This window comes from Emydura macquarii, unplaced genomic scaffold (assembly GCF_026122565.2).
Source record: "Emydura macquarii macquarii isolate MOO-44397 ecotype Brisbane River unplaced genomic scaffold, CSIRO-AGI_Emac_v2 contig_527, whole genome shotgun sequence".
In the NCBI taxonomy this organism is placed as follows: Eukaryota; Metazoa; Chordata; order Testudines; family Chelidae; genus Emydura; species Emydura macquarii.
Genome location: NW_027130664.1, coordinates 1,176,781 through 1,202,366, shown reverse-complemented (window position 1 = coordinate 1,202,366; position 25,586 = coordinate 1,176,781). Strand labels below are relative to the sequence as shown.

Sequence of the window (25,586 nt, the reverse complement as noted above, 5' to 3'; positions counted from 1 at the left end):
GCAGGGCCGAGGTGACGCCGCGCAGCCCCGCCCCGCCCCCTACCTGCGCTCGGCCCCGGCCCGGCCCCGCCATCGCCCGCCGCTGCCGCCGCCGCGCCCCGCCCCGCAGCGCCCCTGGCGGCCCGGAGGACGCGCTGCAGCCGGCGGGCGCCGGACGCCTGGGTTCCGGGGCGCCCAGCCGAGCCCCTCCGTCCGCAGACCCGCAGCCGGACCCGCGGGAGCCTCCCCCCCCCTTCGGTGAGCCACAGACCGGCCCGCCCGGCCCGCAGCGTCCCGCGGCAGCTGGGCGGGTCGGGGAGCAGCGCACCCCGCCGCCGGGCGGGTCTCAGCGGGGGGCCCCACCCCCCCTTACATCGCCAGCCTGCAGGCCGGTCCGGGGGGGCTGGCCCCGGGTACCCAGCACCCAGCTGAGCCGTGAGCCCCCGGCTCCCTCTGAACCCTCTTTGTTCAGCCCCCCTTTGCCCCCCCCCCCCCGCTGGTCAAACCCGGCTGGCAGCCAATGCCCCACTGACGGGCTCTGCAGTGCTGGGGGGGGCAGGTCCCAGCCAGCCTCTCACACCTGCGTCTCTAGGCCTCTCCAGCGAGCAAACAGCCCTTCCCCCCGCCCTCGGGGACAACGCTGCACAGAGGGGAAACTGAGGCACACACCGTATTCATGTAAAATATTTACAGAAAATTCTCCCTGCCCCACGGGCCCCCAGGGACCAGGATCACCCCCCCCCCCCCCCCCGGTTATCGTGTGGCTGCCGGGCAGGTGTGGGGGTGGGGTGGAGGAGGCAGTGAGCGGGGGGGGCCTGGCTGCCTGAAGAGGGGCTACTGGAGATGTTCCAAAGCTGGGGCCATACGAGCAGCCCCGTGGCTCTACGACAGCTGGGGGGGCACAGGGTCCAGGGCTCCCTCCTTTGGGGCCTCCTCCACCCCGAGCTTTGCAGAGGAACCTCTGCCCACATGAGGGAGTAGTTGGGGGGGGCTATGGCTTGGGGCATTTAAGCCAGCCGATGTTGATGAAGGGCAGAACCTGGTGAGCTGGCATGGGGTGGGGGTGAGGCAGTGCAGCCCCCAGCTGGCTCAGGCCCAGGATCCGTCTCACTGCTTGTGGAGAGAGATAAACAGTGGGGTGCCCCGGCTCGGGACGGGGACCAGGCCTGTTCAACCTGTTCATAAAGGAGCTGGAAAAAGGGGTGAACTGCCAGGGGCCAAAATCTGCAGCCGATACAAAACGACTCAAGCCCGTTAGTGCGAAGCGGACTGCAAGGAATGACGTGTCTCAGAGCAGGGGGGACTGGGCGACAAAGGGCAGGAATTCATGACATGCAGTGTCGGTAACTGCCCAGCGCTGCACCCTGCCTAACATCCGCCCAGCGCTACATCCCCCATGACGGGCTCTACAGTAGCTGTTACCACGCAAGAAAGATCCTGGAGTCATGGGAGGTACAGCGGTTCTGAAAACAGCCGCTCAGTGAGCAGAGACAGGCAAAAAAAGCTCCCTGTTAAAAGGCTCGATAAGAACAGAAACTGTCCTGCCGCCCCAGATCCATCCCTGGGACGCCCAGCTTCGCAGACAGCCTGCAGAGCCGGGCGCCCCACCTCCGAAAAGCCAGGTCATAATTGCAAAGTACAGAGAAAGGCAACACCGACGAGGCGGGGTGTGGAACAGCTTCCGTCTGAGGAGAGTAAAAAGGCTGGGACCGTTCGTCTTGGCAAAGAGCCGAGCCGGGGAGGAGAGGGCTGTAAAATCCCAGCTGGCAAGGAGAAAGTGAATAAGGACGTGTCCTTTACCCCTGCACCCAGCACCAGCTGGAAGTAACAGGCAGCAGGTTTCGCACCAGCAGAAGGCAGGATTCTCCCTCCCCCCAGGCACAGGCGACCTGCAGGGCGGGTGCCAGGGATGGCGAAGGCCAAAAGTGTAATTGGGTTCAAAAAAGCAAATAAGTTCCTGGAGGACGGGTCCATCAATGGCTATTAGCCAAGATGGGCAGGGACGCAGCCCCCTGCTGCGGGGTCCGAGCCGCTGACTGCCAGAAGCTGGGACCGGACGATGGGACGGCTCACGCGAGGATTGCCTGGTCTGTTCTCTCTCTGAAGCACCCGGCCCTGGCCCGTCTCACAGCCAGGAAGCTGGGCAAGCCGGACCACTGGCCTGCCCCAGTGGGGCCGTTCTTATAGCCGGAGGATCTCTGGCCCACCCACCTCAGAGCCAGCTCTGCCAAGCCAGGCCGGAAGCAGCAGCGGCTCAGAGCAGGGAGCCACCCAGCAGCACTTCATGGCTTCCTGGGACCCTGCAAGGTGGGGGGCTGCCTTCTCACCTGGCCACCCCCTGCACCCTGAGCCAGCCCACGGCTCCAGCCAGCCTCATCCAACGCTCCCTCTGCGGGTGCTGGAGCCTTCTCCCCTGCGCTCCTGGCCCTGGCGCAGCCGCCCTGCCAGCCGCTCGCTCGGGCCCTGCCGCCGGCAGAGCTGGCGGGAAGCGCTGCACAAGATGCTCTGGGAACTTTCAAGGCCAGTGGCAGCTCAGGGACAAGACGCGGTGCCTGCCGGGGGGAGGGGGGCATTCTCCAGACCCCGCCACTGCCCTGGGGAGCGCTCGCACCTCAGGCTGCCCACCCCAGCGGGGTGTGGAAAACCTCCAGGTTCAGGGACTGCAAATGCACCTGTCCACTGCCCCTGGCCCCCGACAGGCCCCATTGCGGCATCAGGGGCCGCCCCAAGCTGAGCCAGGCTTGGAGTGATGCACCAGCCGCATGGCTGCGAGGGGAGCTGCAGGGAGTGGGAAGGAGAGAGCAGGAAAGCAGCACTCGGCCAGACTCTGCCTCCCCCCAGCATCACCCACGGCCCCCCCGCACCTTCCCCCACAATCAACCACCCACGGCCCCCCCAAACCTCCCCCCAGCATCACCCACAGCCCCCACCCAAACCTCCCCCCCACAATCAACCACCCACGGCCCCCCCAAACTTCCCCCCAGCATCACCCATGGCCCCCCCCCCGAACCACCCCCCACATTAATGCAACTTTTGTAATTAACATATAATATATTTAAAAAATAATAATAATAAATCACTCTGGCTTTCTCCTCCATCGCAAGGGGGCCAGCAGGGAGGGCAGGATTCTGGGGCTCCCACCTCCCTCAGCCCCACGGCGTCTGCTCCCCCCATGATCCCCTCCCCAGCACGGACACGGGACGTGACCTCACGACAGACAAGGGTTCAAAGTTACAAGTGCTTTATACACAGCCCTCTCCTCCCCCGCCCGAGGCAGGGCCCCCAGTGCAGGCAGCTCGGCAGGGGCCGGGGATACACGGCGTAGCGGGGAAAGACGGGGGATAAATTTTGTCTTCAAAGGTTACGATTAGCAAAAACCCAAACCAACGCTCAGCCCCAAGCCAGGGCTGAGGTCTCTAGCTACCAGGATCGCTATGTACATGGCCCCGGGGCTGCAGACCCAGCCACGCCAACGCCTTCCCATGGAAAGACCCTTGCTCAGGAGCGGGGGGTCCAGATCCTCAAGATTCCCCCCCCTCGGCCATGGGGTTAGGGACCCTGATGCTCCCGTCCCCACCATGGGGCCAGAGGCCCCCTAGGCTCACGCCTTCCAGCACAGGGCCCGGGGACGCTGCATTCACCACCCCCTCAGCTGGTTTGAGGGTGCAGGTCCCTGGCTCAGGGACTGCAGACTCCATCCTTCGCAGCGGTAGAGGCTCCCCCCAGGCCTCCCGGCACAGAGCTAGAGGACGCTGGTTCGAGCACAGAGATCCCTGGACGCCACCCAGCGCAGGCGGGGGGTCGCTGCTGCGAGCAGAGGCTGGCATCTGCCTGGCTTCAAGTGATTCTTGGCAGAGTCCCGGCACCTGGGGCACCCGCTGCTCCGTGCTCTTCGCCCTGGGACATTTCACCGTATACACCGGGACAGAAGCGTGGGCGCGGCGCCAGGGCCAGTCTCTGCCCGTCCCCAGGGCGGCCATTTGTCTGCGGACGTCTGGCTTGTTTGTGATGCTCGTGAAGTCTGTTCTCTCCTCCCCCGGCTCCACTGCCACCTTCCCAGGGGTGGGTGCCCCGTCACTGCAGCCGGTCCGTCCGGAAGGAGTCCTCCACCGCCGGGTCCGTCAGCAGCGCGTAGGGGTCGCTGAGCATGTTCAGTCCATCCAGAGTGAGTGGTTCAATCTTGAGATCCTCCTCCAGGCCCAGGGACGTGTCCACCTCGAAGCCAGGGACCCCGGCCAGCGCCGTCGCGATCTCCTTGGAGATGCCAGGCGGGGAGTCCCCTGGGGTTGGAGAGGAAGGGTCAGAGCCAGGGCATGCGTGTCTGGCTGGGGGCCAGCCAGAAGAGCCCGTCCCGCCCGTGTGGGGGGAAGCATCCAGCACCATGGGGCTCCTGAGAAGGGGGGACGTGGGACAGCCCCAGCCACCCTCTCAGGGGGCTCCCAGCTGCGTTCCAGGGGAAGGGGCTGCCTGGGCATTAGCAGGGCAAGCTCCTCGCACCCACTGCCCAGGAACGCCAGCCCTGCCCGGGGGGAACCCTCTGGAAGGGAGGACGTGGCCTCTGGGACCCATGCAACTACAGGGCTGCGGGAGGTGGGGGGGACGTGGTTACACCGAGGTAGGGCTGCAGTGCTGAGCTGGCCGTGGGCTCCACTGAGGCGTGGCGGGTGGGGAGCAGCAGCCCAGAGGGGCGGTGCTGAGCCGGGGCAGGACGCGAACCCTCGCCCGCGCACCTGTGAGGATGATGTTGGGGATAGGAGCGTGGCGGCTGCAGTTGCTGAGGCCCTGCCGGCTGAGGAGATGGGGCTCGTGGAGGTGGCTGCTGCTGCTGGCCGGCAGGCCCAGGCTCTCCGCCGGGTGGTAGTTTAAGGCCCCCAGGTCCTCGGGGAAGGCGTTGTGGTTGAGCGGGAGGCTGCCTGGGGGGCTCTCCCCCATGCCAAACTGCTCGAACTGCAGGGAGACACAGGCGCGGGGGGCTCAGTGACTCGGAGAACAGCCCAGGGTGCACCCAGCACGGCCCCCTGCAGCCCACCCCGTGGGGCAGCGCCGCCGCCGGGCGGCAGGATTCCCGGGCCAGCAGCAGAATGGCCGGGTGGATTCGGCAGCGGGGGTCAGTCACCTACGGCCCCAGAGGCACATGAGGAATCGCCCGCGGCTGGGGGGCAGCAGCAGGGGCCACAGAAATCCCCGTCCTGTGCAGGGGGCAGTGGCTGCCCTGCTCCCGACCCAGCCCGGGCCCCCTGCCCGTCAGCACTGCACTCCTGTCCCCGGAGGCGATGTGCCAAACCAACCTACCCTCCCCCCAAAGGACCCCCCCAGGCTAGGCAGGGCTGGATCTGGGCCTGGCTCAGGCGGTGGGGGGGAAGCGCAAACCCCAGAAGCAGCCAGGCGGGCAGGGATGGCCCCGAAAGGGGGGCCTGGCCTGGCCCGACCAGCTGCTCCCGGTGCGTGGCCCGACCCCAGGGCAGCCGGCAGAGCTGGTGTCGGGGGGGGCTAGGCCAGGGCAGCCCAGAGTCTGGGTGACCAGTGACTGGGAAGGGGCCAGCCTGTCTGGGAGCATCCACAGCCCCCGCTATCAGGCAGCGCAGGGCAGAGCTCAGCGCGCGCGGGGAGCCGGCCCGGTACTCACGCTGCCCAGGCTGAAGTCGCCCAGCTGCTGGCGGAACTGCTGCTGCAGCAAGGGTTCATGCTGGCACTGCAGGAGGTACGAGGGGGGCGCGCCGTGCTGCACGGCCTGCTGCTGCCGGGCCGGGCGCGCCGGGGGCAGCTGGGTCTGTTGCTGGGGCTGCACTGGCTGGTGCAGGGGCTTCGGGCTTTGCTGCAGGGGCGGCTGGGATGGCATGAGCAGGCCAGGCTGGTTGTAGGGGTACGGCGGGAGCCGCTGGTCGCCCGTCAGCTTGCTGGTGTCCAGTGCCACGCCCTGCAAACACCCAGCAGAGCCCGGGTTACGGCCAGGCAGGTGGCAAGGCCCAGAGTCGAGGGCTGGCGAGTCTCTTTGCGAGACGCCACCCAACCTCCACCCCGGGCCATGCACCTGTTGCTGTGCAATCACCGCCAGCTGCTCCAAGGCCCATCCTGGCACAACCTGCACAGAGGGGGAAGGCCTGTTTGTTCGAGGATCGACCCGTCAACTGATTCCGTACCCTCCAATGTGACCAGGGACGTCTGCGAGGCCCCTAGATATGGCCACCCCCTTTTTGACTTCCCCTTAGATCTTGGCCCTCAATGAGATCCTGTGGCAGAGAGTTCCACAGGCTAACTGTGCACACACCCACCCTTGCACCTCCCAGACAATCCAGGCTCAGACCCCCCGCTTCTCTGGCTTTCCAGAAGACAAGCAGGAAGCTGGCGGTTTGTGTGCAGGGAGCCGCCTAGACGCACGTTTGCTGGGGGATCACACCGGCCCGGGGAGGCTGGCAGGGTGGGGCTGACCTCAACTGAAGGTTCAGGAGAGGCAGGACTAGGGCCCCTGCAGAGACCAATCTCCAGGTACACAAGGACGAAGGTCCCTGGAACCCGCCCCGCCTGTTCCCCTCTGTGGGACGAGCCTCTCCTTGCACAGGGAGCTCTGTGCAGAGATTCACGCGCAGGAGGAGGCCGCCTCCCTACAACCCCACTACAGGGCATGTCTGGGTCTCCTGGGGGGGGCTCTCACACCTGGTCCTTCCCCAGGCCCCCGTGCCACTCGCCAGCCTGACAGCAGGGGAGCCCGGCGCTGCCCTCCCGCGCACTGAAGTGTGGAGGCCTGGACCCTGGGGCGCATCCCTACAGCCACCCTCCTTAGAGCCTCTGGGGGGGAGCAGCAGGGAGAAGCCTTTATGCCCACTGCCAGGCTGAGTTCTCTCAGGGCCCCGGCCCGGCAGAGGGACCCTTCCCAGAGCACATCTGCCTCATGCCTCAGCTTCCCTGCGGAGACCGGCCCCAGCAGGGCGCAGAGCCCCCCAGGGCGCAGAGCCCCCCAGGGCGCTGGCTGTGCCTCGGACCTAGCTCCTAGAGGCCCCGGAGTGGCCACCCGCTAACTTGAGCCTGGCCCAGGCCAAAGGGGCAGCGGAGGGGGCTGGGATTCGGGACAGGAGGGTTCTGCTCCCAGCCCCCTGGAGGCCTCAGGCCCCAGCCTGGGAATGGGGGGAACGATGCTTCCCTTCCCCCGCCCCCAGCTTGTCCCTTTCGACCACAAGCCCTTCTGGGCTGGGCCCGTCTGTGCAGCCCCCGGCCCCAGGGGAACCCGCTGCTCTGTGACTCCCCACAGCCGGGTCCCTGCACTGCTGCTCCCGGCCGCCCACTGAGATGAGGATGGAAAAGACACGACGGAGGAACTGAAAGGAGCCGGAGATGAGCGGGCGCCGGCGGCGCCGCGCGATGGATCATGCATACCTGGGTGATGGAAGACAATGTGGGTGACATTGTTGGTGAGAACTGTTTGGGGTGCTGCCTTCTCGAGTCGCCGCCCATAGGGAGGGTGAGGGGGCTGAGCGGGGCCCGGCGGCGGGGCGACGTGTTTATGGACGTCGGCACCAGGGGGGAGTAGGAGGAGCTGCTAAAGCCGGACGGGAGGCTGGGGTTGCTGGGCGAGGACTGCATGGACTGGCTGCTGAGGGAGGAGCAGAGCGAGGGGGTGCTGAGGGAGGAGCAGAGCGAGGGGGTGCTGAGGGAGGAGCTGCTCTGGGAGGACTGCAGCGACTGGGGGCGCAGGGAGGCCTGCAGGTTGGGGTGGCTAAGCGAGGACTGCAGGGCGGGGTTACTCAGGGAGCTCTGCATAGGTGAGGTAAGTCCTGTGGGGACAAAAGAGAAGAGACAGCACCGTTACCGTGGCAATCCGCACAGAGCCAGGCTGCCGCCCCCCGGGCCGGATGGAGGGGTGGGAGGAGACCAAAGCGATGGAGACAGCAACAGAAACAAACAAACCCAGCAATGGAATCGGATCATGGCCCGAGAAGCCCCCCCGCCCCCGGCCCAGCTGGCCTGCGCAGGTCCTGCTCCATGGTGCCAGCTCTAACGGCTCCCCCGCGGGCGAGCGCGCGGCTCCCAGGAGGGCTGCTGCAGACAGAACTGGGGGGCTTGGTTCTTCCCAGACGCGATGCCCCAGCTTGTGTCCTGCGACCCCTGACCCTGAACTGGCCGGAAAGGCTCCCGGATGCTGCAGGGGGCTGCCCGCCCAGGCCAGGATGGGGCAATCAGGAGTTTGCTGGAGGTGCAGAATAACCAGACCCGGCTGCAGACGCAGTAATGGAGCCAGGCTGTTCCCATTCCACCACCCATCCCCGCCCGATCTCCCACCGCAACCCAGGGAGCTGCGCCCCACACGCCCCCAGGGCTCAGCTCTCCACGCCGCAGGCCCAGACACACCGCCCGCCCGTCTTCTCCCCAGCACAGCCCTGGGCTGAGCGGAGACCGGGGGGGGGGGCAGATCCAGCCCCGTCCAGCTCCCATGTGCCTCGGCAGAGCTGGGCGGCCTGGATGACGGCCCCTCCTCGGCACCAGCCCAGCACAGCCCCCGCCGCACACGCGCAGGTGGGCTCCACTCCCTGGGCGGCGTTGCTGGGCCGGGAGCCCTCACCTGCAGAGCCGTAGCCCGTCCCGAGCCCCATGCTGCTGATGCCCAGGTGCGTCATGGTGTTGGCCAGGTTACCGGTGCTGCTCCCTCCGCTCAGGCTGGGGTAGTTCGACTCGTCGGGGTCCAGGGGGGTGGGCAGGGGGGAGGGGAAGTGCAAGTTGCTGAGGTCGGGGAGGGAGCCGCCCGTATTCAGGGCTGAGGGGATGAGGGGGACGTTGGCAGGCTGGTCTGGGGATGGAAAGACACTGAAAGAAAGAGAGACGCAGCTCAGCGAAGGCAGCGCTCCTGAGCGCCCAGGGCCAGAGAAGGGGGCTGGGAACCAGGACTCCTGGTTCTGGAGCCAGCTCTGGGAGGGACGGAGGGGGCCCGATGGAGTAGAGGAGGGGCTGGGAGGCAGGACGCCTGGTTCTGTTCCCAGCTCCGGACTCGCCTCCGGGGTCTCCGTTTCCCCCGTGTGAAAGGGAGATGACAACCCACGACCCTCCCCAGACGGGGCCTGGCGAACGCACGGGAGGCGCTAGGAGATCCCTGGGCATAAAGCTGCCAGGCCAGGCCAGCCCTGCCCGGGCACGTCACTTACTGGATGCCGGGGACTTCGCAGGACCTTGGCCGGGCCGAGGATGACGAAAGCTGGGAAATCAGACAGAGGGAGGGAGGGGGTGAGCCTGGGCAGGCGTTTAGCCCCCCGCTGCCCTCGCCCCACCCCCAGCCCCAGCCCAGCGCTGGCGCCGCCCCGGCAGGACATTGCCACACTCTGCTCCAGCGGCAGGAAGCAGGCGGGCACAGGACCAGCAGCGATGAAGCGTGCGGGGAGTGGGAACGCAGCACAACCCCACCCCCACCCCCGGGAGCCTCACCCCTGCCCGGTACCGGCTCCCCACCGAGAGCGGGGCAGCGCCCCCGCCACCCCCACACCCACCTTCTTGGTGTCCCAGGGCTTGAGTAGGTGCTTGTTGTCCTCCAGGAAGTTCTCGTCGATGGGAGGCACTTGGAAAAGAAACACTGGCCAGGGGAGAAGGGCAAGCGTCAGCCCCGGGCCAGCCAAAGCCTGGTGCGCTGGCGACGGGAAGGGTCCACGTCTGGCATCAATACAGGGCAATGGGCCCTAGTGCTGACGTGTCCCAGCATGCAGTGCTCCAGCTGGAGGTGCACCCTGGGAGCTGTAGTTCTGCCAAGCCTGCTAGCCCCTTCTGCCTCTGAGCTCCAGGCAGGCGTCCCTTCCCTGGCCCCTGCACAGGCCACCCTCCCCTGGCATCCCACAAGCTCCCAGCCCTGCCGGGAGCAGGAGCCCTGCCCCCCTCCCATGGCTGGGATCAGACCCCTCCCATGCCAATGGAGGGCTGCCAGGGCTAGGGCGTCAATGATGGGCTATTTACCTTTACTGTCCCCGTCCCCGTCCAGGAAACCTGAAAGAGGGATTGGGGCATGGTTAGCAAGGAGCAGGGGGGTGAGCGGGACCAGTCACCCCTGTGCAGCGAGGGCAGCCATGCGAGAGAGAGCTTAGCGGGGGACCTCCCACACGATCCAACGCCGGGGCAGAGAAGGCAGGAGAGCCGGGCTGGGCTCTGCAAGACACAGGGCACCATGGCCCAGCGCTCGGATCCGTCACAGCCAAAGACGGATCAGCCAGTGTGCAGGGAAAGGGGAGGATGAACGTCTGGGGCAACACAGTGCAGCAGGAGAGGGGCTGCCGGGCTAGACAGCCCAACGGGGCCACCTGGGGCAGGAATCCTACAGGAGCAGGACATGGATCGGGCAGACACAACCACGGGGGAAAGTCTGGGGCTTTTTTGGCACATGGGAGCTAGGGGCAAAGAGAATCCAGCTGCTGTCAGGCTGGCGGCTCGTTCCAGCTGGGGGGCAGCCCGACGATCAGCACCGCCCGCCCGAGCTACCACAGGACGCAGCCCCCCGGACACGGCCGGAGTCGAGCGAGGAGGGCAGGTGGGGAGCAGCGAGCTGCGGCAGGTACGATGGAGCTGGGCCGCATGGGCACCCGCTGGCCGCCGCAGCAGGCGAGAGGGGCAGGGCCCAGGGGCGATACTCACCGCTCTTGCGACTGGGAGGCGGGGCGCCCTGCGAGGGGCCCAAGTACGTGTCCTGCGGGTTGGGATTCATCACACTCGTGTGAAGCGCAGAATCCGAATTTGTTCTAATAGCAAAAGAAAAGCTCCAGTCAGGCCCTGCCGCACGTGTGCCGGCTCCGGCAGGAACCCGCCCGCCCCCCGCCGGCTGGGGAGACGACACGCATCTCCCCGCTTCCTAAAACCACCCGTGCTTGGCGCAAAGCAGCAGCACCCCTGCAGGAAGCTGCCCGGGCTCTCGCGGTGCTGAGACACCTCGTGTTTTTTGAGGTCCGAGCGCTCGCTCTCACAGGCGAGCTGGGAGCAAGGCAGGACGGACAGAGCGGGCGGGGAGGAGACCCCTGCTGGGACAGCACGGGGGGGGCGAGGAGGGGCGCCTGGCTGTGCCAGAGGGGCTGTTTTCAATGAAATTACAACAGAAACCCCGGGACCATCCCCGGGACCCTCCCTGGAGAGCCAGCGGCTGCACTGGCCCAGGGGAAGCCCCATGTACACGCACGGCCCTGGGGAAAGGCCAGGCCCAGCACGGGTTGAAGCCCCCGCGTGTTTCTCGCGGCAGCTGTCCCGGCTCCTCAGAAGCAGCTCTCTACCCTCGCTGCAGCATGGATCGGCCTTTTCCAGAAGGGGCCGTTCAACGGGTGACCCCCCCGGGGGCTGCACGGCTGAGGAGGCGCCGGGGGAAGGCGCCGTGCACACCAGGACGCATCCCGAGGCTGCCTCCCCCCAGGCGTGAGGCCACGTCGAGGCCCTGGAGCCTGGCGCTCTTGCGCCGCATTGCCTGGCGTGGCACAAAGCAGGGGCTGGCCCATGTGGCCGGGGCCCAGGAGACACGCTCGTTGTGTTCCTAATTAGCGAGCCTGGTGCGCCGGGCAGGGGGCGGATGCTCCACCTAATGATGTGTCCTGGGACCATACAAGGGGGATATTGTTCAGCTGAGGCCTGGCCTCGCCTGCTCACAGGCAGGAAATTCTCTCCCGCCCCCACCCCACCGGCGAACGAAACACCGCAGAGCCGCGGCCCAGCTCGCTGGAGGTGTGACGTTAGCGCCGAGCCCAGGGAGCGTGAATGGGGAGACTGGCGCCACTCCCAGCGTGCAGAGGGGGCAGCTGACAGCATGGGACGGGCCCCAGGCGGCCCCAAGCCAGCACAGAGCCCAGGACCTGAACAAGGGGGTGGGGGCTGGGAAAGAGGCTGGCTGCTGCAACATCAGGGCAGTTGCCCCAAGACAGGAGGGGCAGGCCTGCAAAGGGGGGGACGGGGCCAGAGGACAGGGCAGCTGGACAGCATGGGACCATTTGGGGAAAGGCCCCAGGCAGAAGCCGAGCCCGCGCCACCCACAGGAGTCCAGGAGGGGCTCAGCCCCGTCCTCAGCATAGCCCGGCTCTGCCAGGCCAGAGGGGACAGAGTGTGCCCCCATCCCCAGGCAGCATAGTGTGCCCCCAGGCCCAGCCGCGAGGCCGTGGGGTTGGCAGAGCCCTGCAGCCGGTTACTCGGGGGGGCCGGGCCCCGCTCACCGTGGAGGGGTTGGTAACTGCAGCCCTTGGAAGCCAGGGTGCAGGCGGGCGAGCTGAGCACACGGGACCGGGGGAGTTTACCCCTGGCAGGAGCCATCGAACAAAGGAACAGCCTCCCGCAGCCCTTCCAGCGCTTGCACCTGAACAAGTGGCGTGGGGGGCTGGGAAGCCCTCCCTTGTGCCGAAGGGACAGACCCGGGCTCCAGGCCCCACTTGCTCCCAGTCATCCTGCTGGAGCTGCCAGCCTGGGGCCACAGCACGGTTTGAGAGGGGTTTGGGGAGGCTGGGACCTGCATTGAGACCCCCCGATTCATCACAGGGCAGTTGCCCCAAGACAGAAGGTGCAGATTAGCCTGGTTTAGCAGAGGGCCTGGCAGGCTCCAGGGGCAGAGCAAGGAGCTCACACTGCCTCAGCCATCTTGCACAGGCGCCACGGCCACGGGCCCCTTCTGCTGGCCACAGCACCCAACGTGGCCCCACCAGCTGCGCCGATGGCAACCAGGTGCATGGGGGGTGGCCACGTGAACCCGGGACCCAATCTGTGAAGGGCCAGGAAGGAACGCCGGGCCAAATCCTCTGCTAACGTAAAGCAGCCACTCCACTGAGTCACCCCAGCTTGGACTATCTGGCCCTGGACGCAAACCCCGAGCGTCTCTGTCCCCAGTCCAGGGAGGCCTCGTGACCTCAAGATCCTACAGCCCCAGCCAGACGCCGTCCATTGGACAAGGGGCCATCGGCAGCCACCCGGCGCCCCACAGTCAGACGGCTTTGTGTGGCCGGGGGAGAGAGCCTGGAATCCAAAATCATTCACCTGTTGAGAGCCGACGGCAGCCTGAACAGCTGTCCCTTCTCCATGGGAAAGTTACCCCAGGGCATGGTCCTGTAAACAAAGACAGCCGGTTAGCGGAGGGGGAGGCGACGGGCACAGGACCCCGCCCGGGCGGCAGTCAGTAATTCAGGGAGCAGCAGAGAGAGGAGGCGCTTCTGAGGACACAGTCAGAGAGCCAAGCAATGCTGTGCCGGGAGCAGCCAGGCAGGGTACCACCCCCAGCCCAGGAGGCGGCATGGCTGAGCGAAGGGTCCCAGCCACCAGCCTCGTGGAGCTGGGGCTGGGCGGCAGCCGGACACTCTCCATGGCCATGTGGTGCCACCCACGCTGCTCTGCCATGGAGAGCACCCCAGAGAGCAGCAATCTCTGGGGCTGGAGAGAGAGTGCCCTCAGCCGGGAGCATCCCCATGTCCCACAGGGGAGCACTAAGGGGTCTCCTGGGCTGAATTGTCACGGGTCCAGAGCCCCCTCACTGGGCCCCCTCCGCATAGTGATGCAGGGGCCCTTGAACGGAGGGAACTGACCTGGCCCCAAGGGCAGCTCCCGGGAACCTGGCTGGGAGCTGGGCCCGTTCCCTGGGGTTCCCATGCCAGAGGCTTGGTGTATTGTGAACCGGGGGCGAGGAGGGCCCCCAGCCAGCATGCAACCATCAGCTCCGTGATTCTCCGGCTGCAGGCCCGGGGCTCGGTGGCCAGGCCAGTGCCAAGGTTGGAAGAGGCCAAGGATCCAGGTGAAAAGGGGTCAGTGAGATGCAGGCCCAGAGAACTGGCATCCTAGCAACCCGGCACCAGACAAGGAGCTACCCCCCCTACGCACCACTCCCTTGCCCAGCCCTGGACACCCACCAAGGCCTGCTGCCCCCCTCTCGCCCGGGCAGGTGGCGCAGTTGCTGGGAGGAGCGTGTGGAGGGGGTCAGGTGCCCGGCAGCGCCAGGACTGAATGCAGAGCGCGAAGGGGGAAGCACCGAACTAGAGGCAGGCGAGTCAGCCGCAGGATGCACAGGGGGGCCCGACTCCAGGGCCGGGGCATTGGGAAGGGAGGAGGAGACCCAGCTGTCCTGAGGGCAGGAAGGAGTGACGCTCGGTGCAGCACTGCCCGTGGCCGCCCGCCCATCGCTGGCACCTTGCCTGAGCAGTCCCTGGGTTGCACAATTCAGCGTGAGGGGCCAGCACGTGCCAGAGGGAGCTGGGCCAGGGCTGGGCACACGTCCCACTGCAGAGCTGGGCCAGGGCTGGGAATGCAGCACCTAACTCCAGGGGATCTCCATGGGCACCTAACTCCCCTAGCCCACAGACTCCCACCTCAACACTCGTGCTGGGACAAGGGGTTCCTCACACCGAGGACGAAGGCCGGCGTGGAAAGCCAGGAGGCCTCTGCAACGGTGGCTCCAGCAAGCGCAGCCGGCATCGAGGGGCCCTGGCGCCAGGCGCACCAGCAGAGCAGGGGCTGGATCTGCTTCACCTCCTGGCTGGGGCATCCCGTGCACGCGCTCCCCTCCCTCCGCAGCAGGGCGGTGTCTGGCGGGCGGGGCAATCCGAGCCCCCTCGGTCCCTCTGGGCTCGAGGCGTTTCACCCTCCCGGGGCCTAGGGCTCGGCGCTGCTCTGTGGGGAGGGGGCGGCTTCTCCCAATGGGCCCTGCTGCTGGGTGACCGAGGCCTTCCCTCTTATCCCTGGACACAGGCAGGGTGTGACCACGAACCCTCCCATGACACTCAAGCAGGAAACATCCTGCCAGCTGCCTCCCGTGGGGCCCGTCTGTGGTGATCTGCACCAGCCCGCTAGAGAGGGTTAGGCAAAACCACAGCTGCGTTTGGAAACGCTGGTCCCTCTGCCTTGGAGAGGGTTCTGGCAACCCGGGGGAACTAGCCCCAGCCACGAGACCGGGGCCGAGCCAGGCTCTGGGAGGTGAGTCCACACACAGATCTTTGTCCTCCACCCGTCCAAGCGCAAGTGAGACCCCAGTGACGACGTGCGTTTCGGAGACCGAGCCCAGCAGATTTATATTGTGCCAGTCCCAGCACCCTGTGCATCCCCACCCGCTTCCCGGGGGGACTACGGGCCACATGCAGCCCGGGGCAGAGTGAACAGCGCTGCTCTAGGCGCTGCCGGGGCTCCCTGCGCGCTGCCGGAGAACTGGCTGCCAGCACAGGTGGGAGGAGCACGCCCAGCTCACCTTCCTGGGCAACGCCCCAGCCAGCCCTGGGACGCCCGTGTGCCATGTCCAATGGGAAAGCCACTGGGGGACTCTCAGGAGACGAAATGGCACCAACCCCGTGAAATCATCTCTCCTGACGGCCTGCTCCTGCCGGGCAAACAAGCAGCAGGAAGGGTCCCGAGAGGCGACGCTGAAGGGAGGGGGAGGCGCCAGGCCCCGGGTGGAATGGAAGCCAGCCGCTGGCACTCGGGCACCAGGCTTTCCCAGGGAAGATGCCATGGCGCTTGCCCTCCAGCCTGCTCAGCAGTGAAGCCGATCGAGGCGGACAAAGTGGGGAGCCAAGTGGCAGCAGGGAACGCTCCAGCGCACGGCTGGGGCCAAGCAGCAGCCCTGCCTGCCGGGACTTGGCGTTTTCACCCAGAATCGGGGCTGCAAACGGCTCCCCTCTGTACAGACTGCGGGCACCCCTTGGGCTCCTGGCAAGTCGCCAATGGCACTGGGGCTGGACCCCCTGCAAAGTCGGTGCTGGCAGCTGATCCGGGACGCTGACGCACTGGCTCTCCCCACGGGGCTGCTCAGCGACTCTCTAGCTGCAGCTGGTATCGGGCTGGGCAAAGCCCTGGCACCCCCGTGACCCAGTAGAGCTGCTCCTAGGTCGATGGCACTGGGGGGCAATTTACCTTCTCCAGCTGGGCTCAGGGGGAGGCGACAGGTAGGCCGGGCTGTAGGGAGAGCTGTCAATGTGAGCCGAGTTAAGGACCAAGCTGTGTCTACGAAGAACCCGAGTTTGGGCCGACAGGAGGGGCTGTGGCAGGCACGTGTGATCACGGCTGCCGAAGCCACTTGACTGACGGCCCACGCGAGTGCAGGGGTCTCCCCGGAGCCCAACGAGAGGCAGCCCCGGAACTGCCAGAGCGGCAGAGGCGCGGGCCGGGCGCAGAGCACGCGGGCGCTGCTAAAGGATATCTGGCGCATGTATCGGCGCAGAGGAGACATCATCCGCCGGGGGTCTCGCTGCACTCGTTCCACCAGGCCATGGTGCCGGGTGCTGCGCGCCGAGTCCAGAGGCGAATGCAAAGGGCCCTGCAGAGACACAAAGGGGCATCCGCTCTGGTCTTCTACGGGACGTCTCGAGGAGAGCAGAGCAGAGCACGCAGCTGTGGTGTACAGCCCCGCTCCGCTGCCCCCGCCCACCCCAACTGCTGACCAACGTTCCCACCGGAGCCTGGAAGGCACACTCCCCCCACCGCCACCAGACGCCGGGGAAGAGTCTGTACCAGAGCAGGCCCCACTGCAGAGCCTGCGACTCCTTCCCAGCCCACAGGCCTGGCCCTGTTTAAGCCCGCGCAGGAGGGAGAACCACCATTAACATCCTGGCTCTCCCACTCACCGCCCGGGAGCCGAGAAGCCCGAGCGGAGCATCCCGGGTTCCACCCCCATGTCTATCCTCCCCTTGGTTTTCCCAGGTGCTTTGCAGCATGGCTGCGTGGGGGCGGGGATGGGGGTGGAGGCTGCCTGTGCCTGCAGGGGAACTGCCACCCACGTCCCTGCCAGTTACCTGGAACTCAGCGACGCTGCTCCCGATCTGGTTGACGTTGGGCAGCGAGCCGCTGTAGTAGGGTCCCCGGCTGTGAGCCAGCCGCAGCTTCTGAGCCTGCAACTGGAGCAGAGAGAGAAGAACCAGAGTCACAGCCCGGTGGGCAGCCGCCAGCCACTCCTTGGCCCAGAGCTGCCCCCGGCCAGCCCAAGCCAGCCACTGGCTCTTCAGCAAGAGCAGGCCACCCAGCCCGGCAGGCCCCAGGGCCGTCCCAACCAGAGCCCATGCTCCGCAGCCACGGAGGGCGAAGCCGCCTGCAGAGGGCAGGGATGCTCAGAGCTGGAATGACCCATCCATCAACGGCAGAGTCAGGAACACGTACCCACGGTATCACCCTTCCCCTGAGCTGGGAACAGCACCGCCCGGCCCCGGCCCAGCCCACGCTGTTATCTAGCTGCCTGGCTTTGTGGGTCCCAGTCCACGCTGCCGTCCACACAGCATCCAGCTGGCTTTTCTAGCCCATCCAGAGCACCACATGCTTGTCAGCCAGCTCGGCTCCACAGCCGGGAACGCCTCGCTCTCACGGCCCGTGCTCTGGGTGTCCCTACACCTCTGACTGCCAGAGGCTGGGACCAGGCGACAGATAACTGCCCCATTGTGTTCATTCTCTCTGATGCACCTGCTACCTGCCACTCTCAGAAGAGGGGACCCTGGGCTGGAGGCACCATGGGTCTGACCCCGTCTGGCCGTTACGTTCTTCTGTCGAGCACAGGATTCTCGCTTTTATAATCACATCAACGTCAAAGCCAGGAAAGGGGATGTGCAGGGCGGTCGCCCAGAGTCAGGCCTGCAAGAGGAGGCAGTGCAGACCAGTCCAGCTCCAGGGACAGGACTTTAGCCACCACCTCGATTTCCGCAACATGGACAGGGGGACAGAGGTGTTACCAGCCCCAGCAACTCCGCAAGTGCCTTCGGCAGGGGGTGAAGGGGACTGGAGGCAGCAGCAAAAATTATTTGAAGTACATCAGAAGCAGGAAGCCTATCAAAGAGGCAGTGGGTCACTGGACGGCCGAGGGGTTCAAGAAGCACTCAAGGAACAAGGCCGTTGCTGAGAAGCTAAATGAATTCTTTGCATTGGACTTCACGGCAGAGGCTGTGAGGGAGATCCCCACCACTGGGCCGGTCTCTTTAGGTCATAAAGCCGAGGGACTGTCCCCGACTGAGGCGTCAGTCGAGGTGGTTTTGGAACATGATAAATTAAGCAGTAACCAGTCAGAGGACCAGATGGGATTCCCCCAGGGAAGGAACTCAGATATGGAACTGCAGAACTCCTAAGCATGGCGTGTAACCTACTGTTTAAATCAGCCTCTGCACCAAGACACCTCAACTGCCCAGCTGCACCCCAGAAGCTGGAGTCACTTCCCCAGGGTCAGATCTCCAAGCTCGGGACCCTGGCCCAGACCCAGGCTAATGCGCTCCAGCCACTCAGAACAGCTGCGATGCACAGCCGGCTGCCCCGCAGTCCCCGGCTGCAACGTGGGCTGGAGAATTCACACCAAGTGCTGGCCCCCGAGCCAGATCCTCTCTCCGTCCGGAGGCTTTCAGGCCCAGGCTCCGAGCACTGCAGCGCTCTGGGGAAGCCCAAAATCAAGGCCGGGGGAAGGAGGGGAAGTCTGGCAGGAGAGGCTGTCATTGCAAAACCGCAGGCTGGAGATAACAGGGCCCCAGCAAGTTCCTGCGCCCGCACTGCCGTTCACAGCACAAGCTGGCATGGAGGGACGGGAGACACAGCACGCTCAGCAGCGGATGCCGAGGCAGAGAGGCGCCCACCGGACAGCTGAAGCAACGAGAAGGGAAGCCCCATGTGGCTGCTCAACCCTGCCACCCTCCGGCCGGGCAGCCGTTCAGATCCACAAGCCACACAACGGGGCCGACTTCTCCGGGCGCTCGCTGCTGGCATGGCAAGGAGGGGAAGTGTTTGCCAGCTGAGAGGTGGAGCCTGCCTGCCTCACCCACCCCGGGGACACGGGGCCAGAGCTGAGTGCGGCTAGGGCCACAACCCCAGTCAGCAGGAGGGGCCGGCGGAGCCAGGCCGGACCGTGGCTCTGGAGTTCGAGGGTTCAGTCTCCCAGTGCAGTCTGTCCCCGCTGCCCCCTCCGCCCTTCCCGCAGGGGGCCGGGGGCAGACCTGCCAGAGAGACGCACACTTCCTCATCCTGCCCATGACATCACGAGCGGCAGGAAGATCCCTGCTGTGACCTGGACCCCAGGAAACGGCCCAGCTGCTACTTCCAGGGCAAGCTCCAGCGACTGAGTCAGGATCCTGCCGACTCACCACTCGGTAATCCTCACGGGTAAAGGTCGGTGCCTGGAGGGGGTGAGCTCTGCAGAAGGAGTGCAGAGAGCAGGCTCCGGGGACGGGAGAAGACAAAGGACTGGTAGGGACGGATCTGCCCCGAGCAGAGTCCCAGAATCCCAGTCAAGCAGGGCCCTGGCAGGAGTCTAGCTCCGGTTAGTTTCTCTGGCTCGCAGGCGCCCAGGAAGCGGTTCCAGCCCTGCTCTGAGGGCGAGGAGAGAGACGAGCACCCGCTGGAATCCATCACTGTGCAGATTCTCCTCCAGAGCACGATCCAGTGCAGCCGGCAGCAAGTTCTCGGGAGGGGCCGAGCCAGGGATCTGGCTGGGGCAGGAAGGGGGACTGAGGAACAGAGGCGGGCGGCTGATTCCCTTGCAGCACCCACAGTCTTTGCTGGGGGAGGTTTTAACCAGTGGCCACAGGACTCTGCCACACGCTGGGGCCATGGAGAGGAGGTAAAGCCATGACCCACGGCGGCAGATGCGGAGCAGGTCTCCACTCAAGACAGGCCACTTCCCACTGCCACCCCCCCGAGGCCCTGCAGGTTGAGGATATGCTCCACCTGCACCGCACCCCTCCTGTTACCAAAAGCATGCAGCCCCCCACTCCCGGGGAGGGGGCGATCCCCCCGAGGTGAGGGGCGGTCAGTTCACTGTGAGATGAACACAGCCGCTGCTGGACGCTGGGGGCACGGGCAGAGGATCTGCTCCACACAAGGCCGGTGATGAGACTCCCCTGCCAGCCGGGCACCCCCCGTGGGCACACCCGAGCAGGGGGCTCCGGGCACCGCAGCTCTGCCCCACTCACTGCTAGGACCTGATTTGTCGGCTGACTGATCTCAATCCCTCCCCAGCGCCCGGCCCCGCTTCCGAGGCAGAGGAAGAAAGGCCGGGCAGGGGAGTTAGTGCTGGTGAAAGGGCCCCACTGGCAGGCTGGTGCCCACAGAGCAGGCACCACTAGGGCACAGCCCTCGCCTGCAGGGGCAACCCCCCCGCACGGGGCAGACAGGAGTTCAGCCTCTGTGCTGGGGCTGCCAACAAAGAGGGCACCAGTTCGCAGCAGGAGCGAAGCGGGTGTCTGGGATGGGGGCATTTGCCAGCTAGAAGCTGCCCCTGGCACCCCCCAGGCCTGCCTACCAGACCTGCAGGGTCCACGAAAATCCATCCAAGCAACACAGAAATGGGAGGCAGAGACTCAACCCTGGCACCCCCCCAAAGGCCACCTGTAACATACGAATCCAACAGCGAGGGCCTGGGCGACACCGCGCGAGCCTGACTGAAGAGCTGCCAGTGCAGAGAAGCTCAGAAGCCCCTGCAGCAAGGAAGCCCACAATCCACAGTCGTAAATTCCTGAGCTTCAAACCAGCAAAATCCAGATCCTGGAAAAAAGGGCGATTTAGTCACCAGCTGTCTCTGCCGCACACCAGGATTAGGGCACGGAGCCTCCCCAGGCTCTGGGCGCAGGATTTCAGCTCCGTTTCCCAATCCCCCGGCGGCTGCACGCCGTCAGCTGAGCACAGCCAGGGCTTTCTGAGCCCACAGAGCAGGGGGGCCGTGGGATGGACCCCACTGCCAGGCTGGCTCAGAGCAGGAGCGACGCTTTCCTTCCTGACCCCGGCAGCTGGTCCACTGCCCATCCAGACACTTCCCAGGCCCCCGTCCTCGCCCAGGGCCACGCTGCTCGTTCCTGTTTCAGTAACGCTGGCTTTTGAACGCTCACGCTCGCTCTGTCACCCCCCTTTTGAAATCCACCTGCACATTCTGACCAGGCCTCTGGAGAGGACAGCGCCAGCCAGTTTAGAATAAACCAGTCGCAAAGACAAAGGTCTGCCCAGGACACGAGCTGCCCGTGCCAATGGCACAGCCACAGCCAGTCCCTGCTTGGGGAACATCCTGCCCTGAGAGAACACAGCCCGGACGGAGCCAGCCTCCAGCCGCTCTTCCACGGCCCTGCAGACAGAACTGCCCTCTGCAGCCGCAGGAACCTGGCCCTGCCACGCCACGGACCGCACCCCAGCTGGGAACCCTGTCGGGCTGGAGACTAGCACCTTTCCCCAGGGCTGAGCCCAGACAGGGACGTACCGAGCAGGACAACACGGGGAGAGCCCAGCGCTGCCCAGCAGGGTTCCCAGGGATCGGACCCCAACTGACGGAGACAGACGCCCCCTCAGACGAGCCAGGGCAGGACTGTTCCCTACAGCACATTCCCTGGGGTAGCAGCTCAAACTCTGCGGCCAGTCGAGAGCCCTGGGCTCGTGCCACACTCCTCACCAGGCGCACACGGTGCTTCTGCTGCCCAAGTAGCCCCTGCCCTTTGTTCGAACCTCAGTTACAAGGCAGCCCGGCACCCAGAGGGAACATCAGCACACGCAGCCTGACACCTCCGGGCCAGCTAGCTGTGGATCTCACACACAACAACATTTCTTGACAAGCCGGTCCCCGGGGCAGCGCTGCAGGGCATGGAATACAGGGAGGGCGTTTCTGCCCATGTGCCCCAGCTCCGCTGTACATTAACCAGCTGTTTACTGTGCAAACAACTCTGGAGCCTCTGGGCCAGGACCAGACTCAGCAGTGATGCATGCTGCCTGTCTTTGCCTGCCTCCAAGCGTTCCAGCACTGAGCGAAAGGAGGGGTTGGAAAGGCCTGCCAAGCTGATCTCCCACTCATTCATTTCTTATCTGAACGTTTGGGGGCAGGGCCCAGGCGTCCGTCAGGGAGCAGGGGGACAAATCGCTGCCCCAGACCAAGGAGCTGGCTTGGGAACCGTGTTCTGCCCTGGCCTCAGAGCCGCGACTCCAGCGACGGACCCCACCAGAGTCCACTCCTTTCCATTCCCACCCAGCCGCAGCCCCTGCTCCGCCAAGATCCTCCCCGCTCCCCCAGAGTGCAGCCCATGGGGACTCCCAGCTTTGATCACCTCACACAAGTCCATGAGCTCCCCCTTCACACCAGGAGCCCCTCCTCTCCAGAACCCACTGGCCTCCGAGATGCTGGCTTCCCCTCTCCAGCGCCAGCCGCACTGACCCTTCACAAAGCCACTGCCACTGCCACGCCAGAGACTCCCCGGCAGCTCCTGTCATCTGGAAGGGCCTCCCTGTATCCCCCCCCCCCTTGTATTTCAAATTGCAAACACCCCTTCCCCACATGCCTGCCCCTCCCTCTGTAGCTCTACTGGGAACAACGTCCGGCCTCTCACTCGCCTGGGTCCACAGCGGCGGAGGCTGCAGGCCTGGGGTGTCCACAGGGCCCGACTTGCCTGCTGCAGCCTGGGGCAGCAGAATCAGCCTCCAGGCAGCCACTGCTGGCAATGTTCGTGCAACCCCCATCGGCTTCAGGGGGGCTGTGCGGAGAAAACCGGGAACCAGGACCCCTCCCTGCAGAGGGCCAGGTCAGTGGAGATACGGCGCTGCCGCCCGCTCACTTCCCAGCCGAGCCCCCCACATCTCCCGGCAGAGGGGTCGGGCCCAGGGTTAGTCTGAGTCACTTCAGCACCTTTTCTGCAAGCGTTGGACAAAGCCCCGATGGGGGGGGGGTCGGTTCCTAGCCTCCGACGACCCGCTGGGAGGGCAGCTCTGGGGGACCTCCCACCCCCCCGGACTGGGACATCGCAGGGGGGAGCATCCCGGCGGGTCACATCCTGCCGGCCCCTCCGGCCGGCGCAGATCTGGTCCCCAGGCGAGCCCCGCTCGTGCTTTGCCCAGCCGCACGTTAAGTCTCTCTCGGGATGCAGCTGCCCCTTCGCACGGAGACGGGGGAGCTGGCGGGGGAGGTCCGGGTCCGCCCGCTACCGGCCGAGCTGGGGGCGGCAGAGCAGCCGGTGCCCCCCGCGCTCCCGGGGCGGCCCCGGCTCGGCTCGGCTCGGCTGCCCAGCACGCGGCCCGCTTCCATCGCACGCCCAAGGCCCGGGCCCGAGCCCGCTGCCGGCCGCCCCCGACCCCCAGGCGGCCCCCGCCACGCCGGGCAGCGGGCACCGCACCCCGCCCGCCCCTGCGAGCCCCGGCCCGGCCCGGCCCCGGCCCAGCAGCCAGCACCGGGCCGGACGGGCACCAGGGGCGGCTCCCGCCGGCCACACACCGGCCCCGGGGACTCCCGCCGGAGCCGAGCAAGGCCCTGCCGGCCTCGTCCGGCCCCCAACCGCGACCGCCCGGCCCCGGGGCTGCTTCCGGCGCGGGGACCCCCCATCCCCGCTGCGCCCCGGCACCTGCCGCCGGGCCGGCCCCGCCTCCGCCGCTCTGCCCCCGGCCTGACCTGCCCTGCTGCACGGGGCAGCGACACCCCGGCGGCCGGGCCGGGCCGGGCAGGGAGCGGGGCCGGGCTCCGGGAACATCCCCCGGCCCGGCCCGGCCCGGCCCCGCCTCCCGCTACCCGGGGGCCCGGCCCGGCCCCGCCCGGCGGAGCGGAGCAGAGCAGCGCAGCGCCCGGGGCTGCTCCTCCGCCCGGCCCGGCCCGGCCCGAACCCCCGGCCCGGCCCGGCCCGGCCCGGCCCCCGGCCCGGCCCGGCGCGGCCCGCCGTGCTCACCCGGGTGGAGCCGATCTCCATCATCACCTCCTCGAAGGCCGCCGTCTCCTCCGCCTGCCGCTGCTTCTGCAGCGCGATCTTCTCGCTGAACTTGCGGGGGTTGGAGGCCCCGGCGCCGGCCGAGGAGCCCGGCCCGGCCCCGGCCCCGGAGCCCGACGCCGCCATCTTCCCTGCTCAGGCAGCTCCTGCTGCTGCCGCGCCGCCTCGCAGCCAGGCCGCAGGCCTCCGCCGAGCAACACGGGCGCGCGGGGCAGCACGGGAGGCGTAGTTTATTTACCAGCCTGCCCGCCGCTCACCCCTAGGGGGCGGCCGACGGAAGCGGACTACAGCTCCCAGAGCGCCGAGCGCGCCGCCGCCGGGGGCTGCTGGGAGTTGTAGTCCTGCGCTGGGAGGAAGCGCGCACGCTTCGGCGGCTGGCGAGGAGCTCGGAGACTACAGCTCCCGCCCTGCACCTGCACCCGCCCCCCCCCCAGTAGTTCATGCCCCTAGAATCCATTCCGCGACCGCCCCGCTGTGGCCTGGCAGGAGGGGAGGGGGCGGGGGTGGGGGGGCAGCTGCTTCTGTTGTTACTCAACGGGATGAGCTGATGGCGTCATTACCGGTACCCCAGCAGCGGGGCCAGAGCGCCCCTGAGCTGCAGGAAGCTAGAGCGGGGATTGCACGGGGCACCAGCGACCCTGCCCCCTGCCCAGTGCAAGGAACATTGCACAGGGCACCAGCGACCCTAGCACCTGCCTAGTGCAAGGAACATTGCACGGGGCACCAGCGACCCTGGCCCCTGCCTAGTGCAAGGAAAGGGAACATTGCACGGGGCACCAGCGACCCTGGCCCCTGCCTAGTGCAAGGAACGCTGCACGGGGCACCAGCGACCCTGGCCCCTGCCTAGTGCAAGGAACATTGCACAGGGCACCAGCGACCCTGGCTACCCCCTGGTCTTTTCACCACTGCCTGGTGCAAGGAAAGGGAACACTCCGGCAAGGGCAGGGAAAAGCAGTGCAGGGAACGGAGCTTTCTCAGAAGCTGCTCCATACCTGTGGAACAAACTTACAGGATCCAAGAGCTGCTGCAGACCTCCCCCAGCTGCCAGTCCAAGCCCCGCTTAAGGGGCGGGTCTTTGCTCTGCTTCCACGCCTGAAGAGACGTCACACAGCACACACTTCAGCCAGCCTTTCCTTTAAGAATTGCAAAGAGAATTTTCAGGAATCAATTTCATGGGCAATTTTCCACCTGAGAGGAAAAGGAAGCGGTAAGAAAAGAGCCATGTGAAAGGTTCTGGTCAAGTGACTTACGCGTCCCAGCAGGCACTGAGCCGCTGGCTGCCTCAGGAAGACGGAATGGCAAAGGTAACGCACACACAAAATGATTCCCCCAGCTCTGGCTTCCCCATCCTGCCTGTCTCCGCTGTAGCTAGGTTTTACTCTGTAAGCTCCTTGGGGCGGGCAGTGTTACACCACACCAGGCATAGTGTTGGCACGGAAACAATTGCAAAGCACCTTAGAGGCATGCACTGAGAAAACCTGCATGAGACAGTCCGTATAAATAATGCCGCCTCCTCCTCTCTGTTCTGGACGGGTGACAGGCACGGAGCGGAGAGGTGAATTGCCCAGGTCTCTCAGGGAGTCTGTGTCAGAGCCGGGAATCCTGAAGCTCTGCTGGGTGTGTTAAGCCGGCAGCACTTACAGGACGTAGCATTTTACAATCCTGCCTCGCGGGAAACTGAGAGAAATTCACGACTAGGATCCTTTCCAACCCAGCGCAGTCTGTGATACAGAGACACCTGAAAACCATCGAGCCAGGCTCTGCTTTCCTGTAAGAGAACAGTCAACCAAGCCACCCCATGGAAATCACACTCCAGCAGCATCAGGGGCTAACCCGCTGCCTCCCTGACAGCAGCAGGCAGCCCAGCTTGGCAGCCGAAGGCCCGTACAAGCGAAGCAGGACTCGGGAAGGCGTCGCTCCCGCCTGTGCTATCACTGAGTGCTACGAGCCTGCAGCACTTCTTGCTCCTCTGACTGCAGACAGGCCGTCTGGGGCAGCGGGGTCCCCTGGCCAGCCTGGGTGTTG

The 25,586-nt window shown here is 66.2% G+C and overlaps 1 protein-coding gene across 6 annotated transcripts; it reads right to left on the bottom strand.

The window, feature by feature from the left end:
* Positions 1–3,026: 3,026 nt before the first annotated feature.
* CRTC2 (CREB regulated transcription coactivator 2) lies at positions 3,027–23,782 on the bottom strand. Of its 6 annotated transcripts, XM_067539284.1 has the most exons (15): positions 23,523–23,782; positions 16,671–16,772; positions 16,079–16,195; positions 15,793–15,854; positions 12,940–13,008; positions 10,579–10,682; positions 9,907–9,936; positions 9,450–9,532; positions 9,111–9,160; positions 8,534–8,775; positions 7,351–7,748; positions 6,011–6,061; positions 5,606–5,896; positions 4,710–4,926; positions 3,027–4,259 (listed from the first exon to the last, which is right to left on the bottom strand). In XM_067539284.1, exons 1-15 carry the CDS (start codon positions 23,685–23,687, stop codon positions 4,054–4,056), a joined length of 2,187 nt encoding a protein of 728 aa, XP_067395385.1. In that variant the 5' UTR covers positions 23,688–23,782; the 3' UTR covers positions 3,027–4,053. The 6 variants fall into 6 exon arrangements, with proteins under 6 accessions (XP_067395385.1, XP_067395382.1, XP_067395386.1 ...); XM_067539281.1 differs by having other exon boundaries at positions 5,606–6,061; XM_067539285.1 differs by lacking the exon at positions 6,011–6,061.
* Between the last annotated feature and the right edge of the window lie 1,804 nt (positions 23,783–25,586).

Bases quoted from the DNA above. Each gene is read 5' to 3' on its own strand.
- CRTC2 (XM_067539281.1), bottom strand. From the start codon at position 23,687: ATGGCGGCGTCGGGCTCCGGGGCCGGGGCCGGGCCGGGCTCCTCGGCC. The intron at 16,773-23,522 runs GTGAGCACGGCG...TCTCTGCTCCAG, and splicing joins TGGAGATCGGCTCCACCCGG to TTGCAGGCTCAGAAGCTGCG. The intron at 13,009-15,792 runs GTAAATTGCCCC...CTTTGTTTACAG, and splicing joins CCTGAGCCCAGCTGGAGAAG to GACCATGCCCTGGGGTAACT.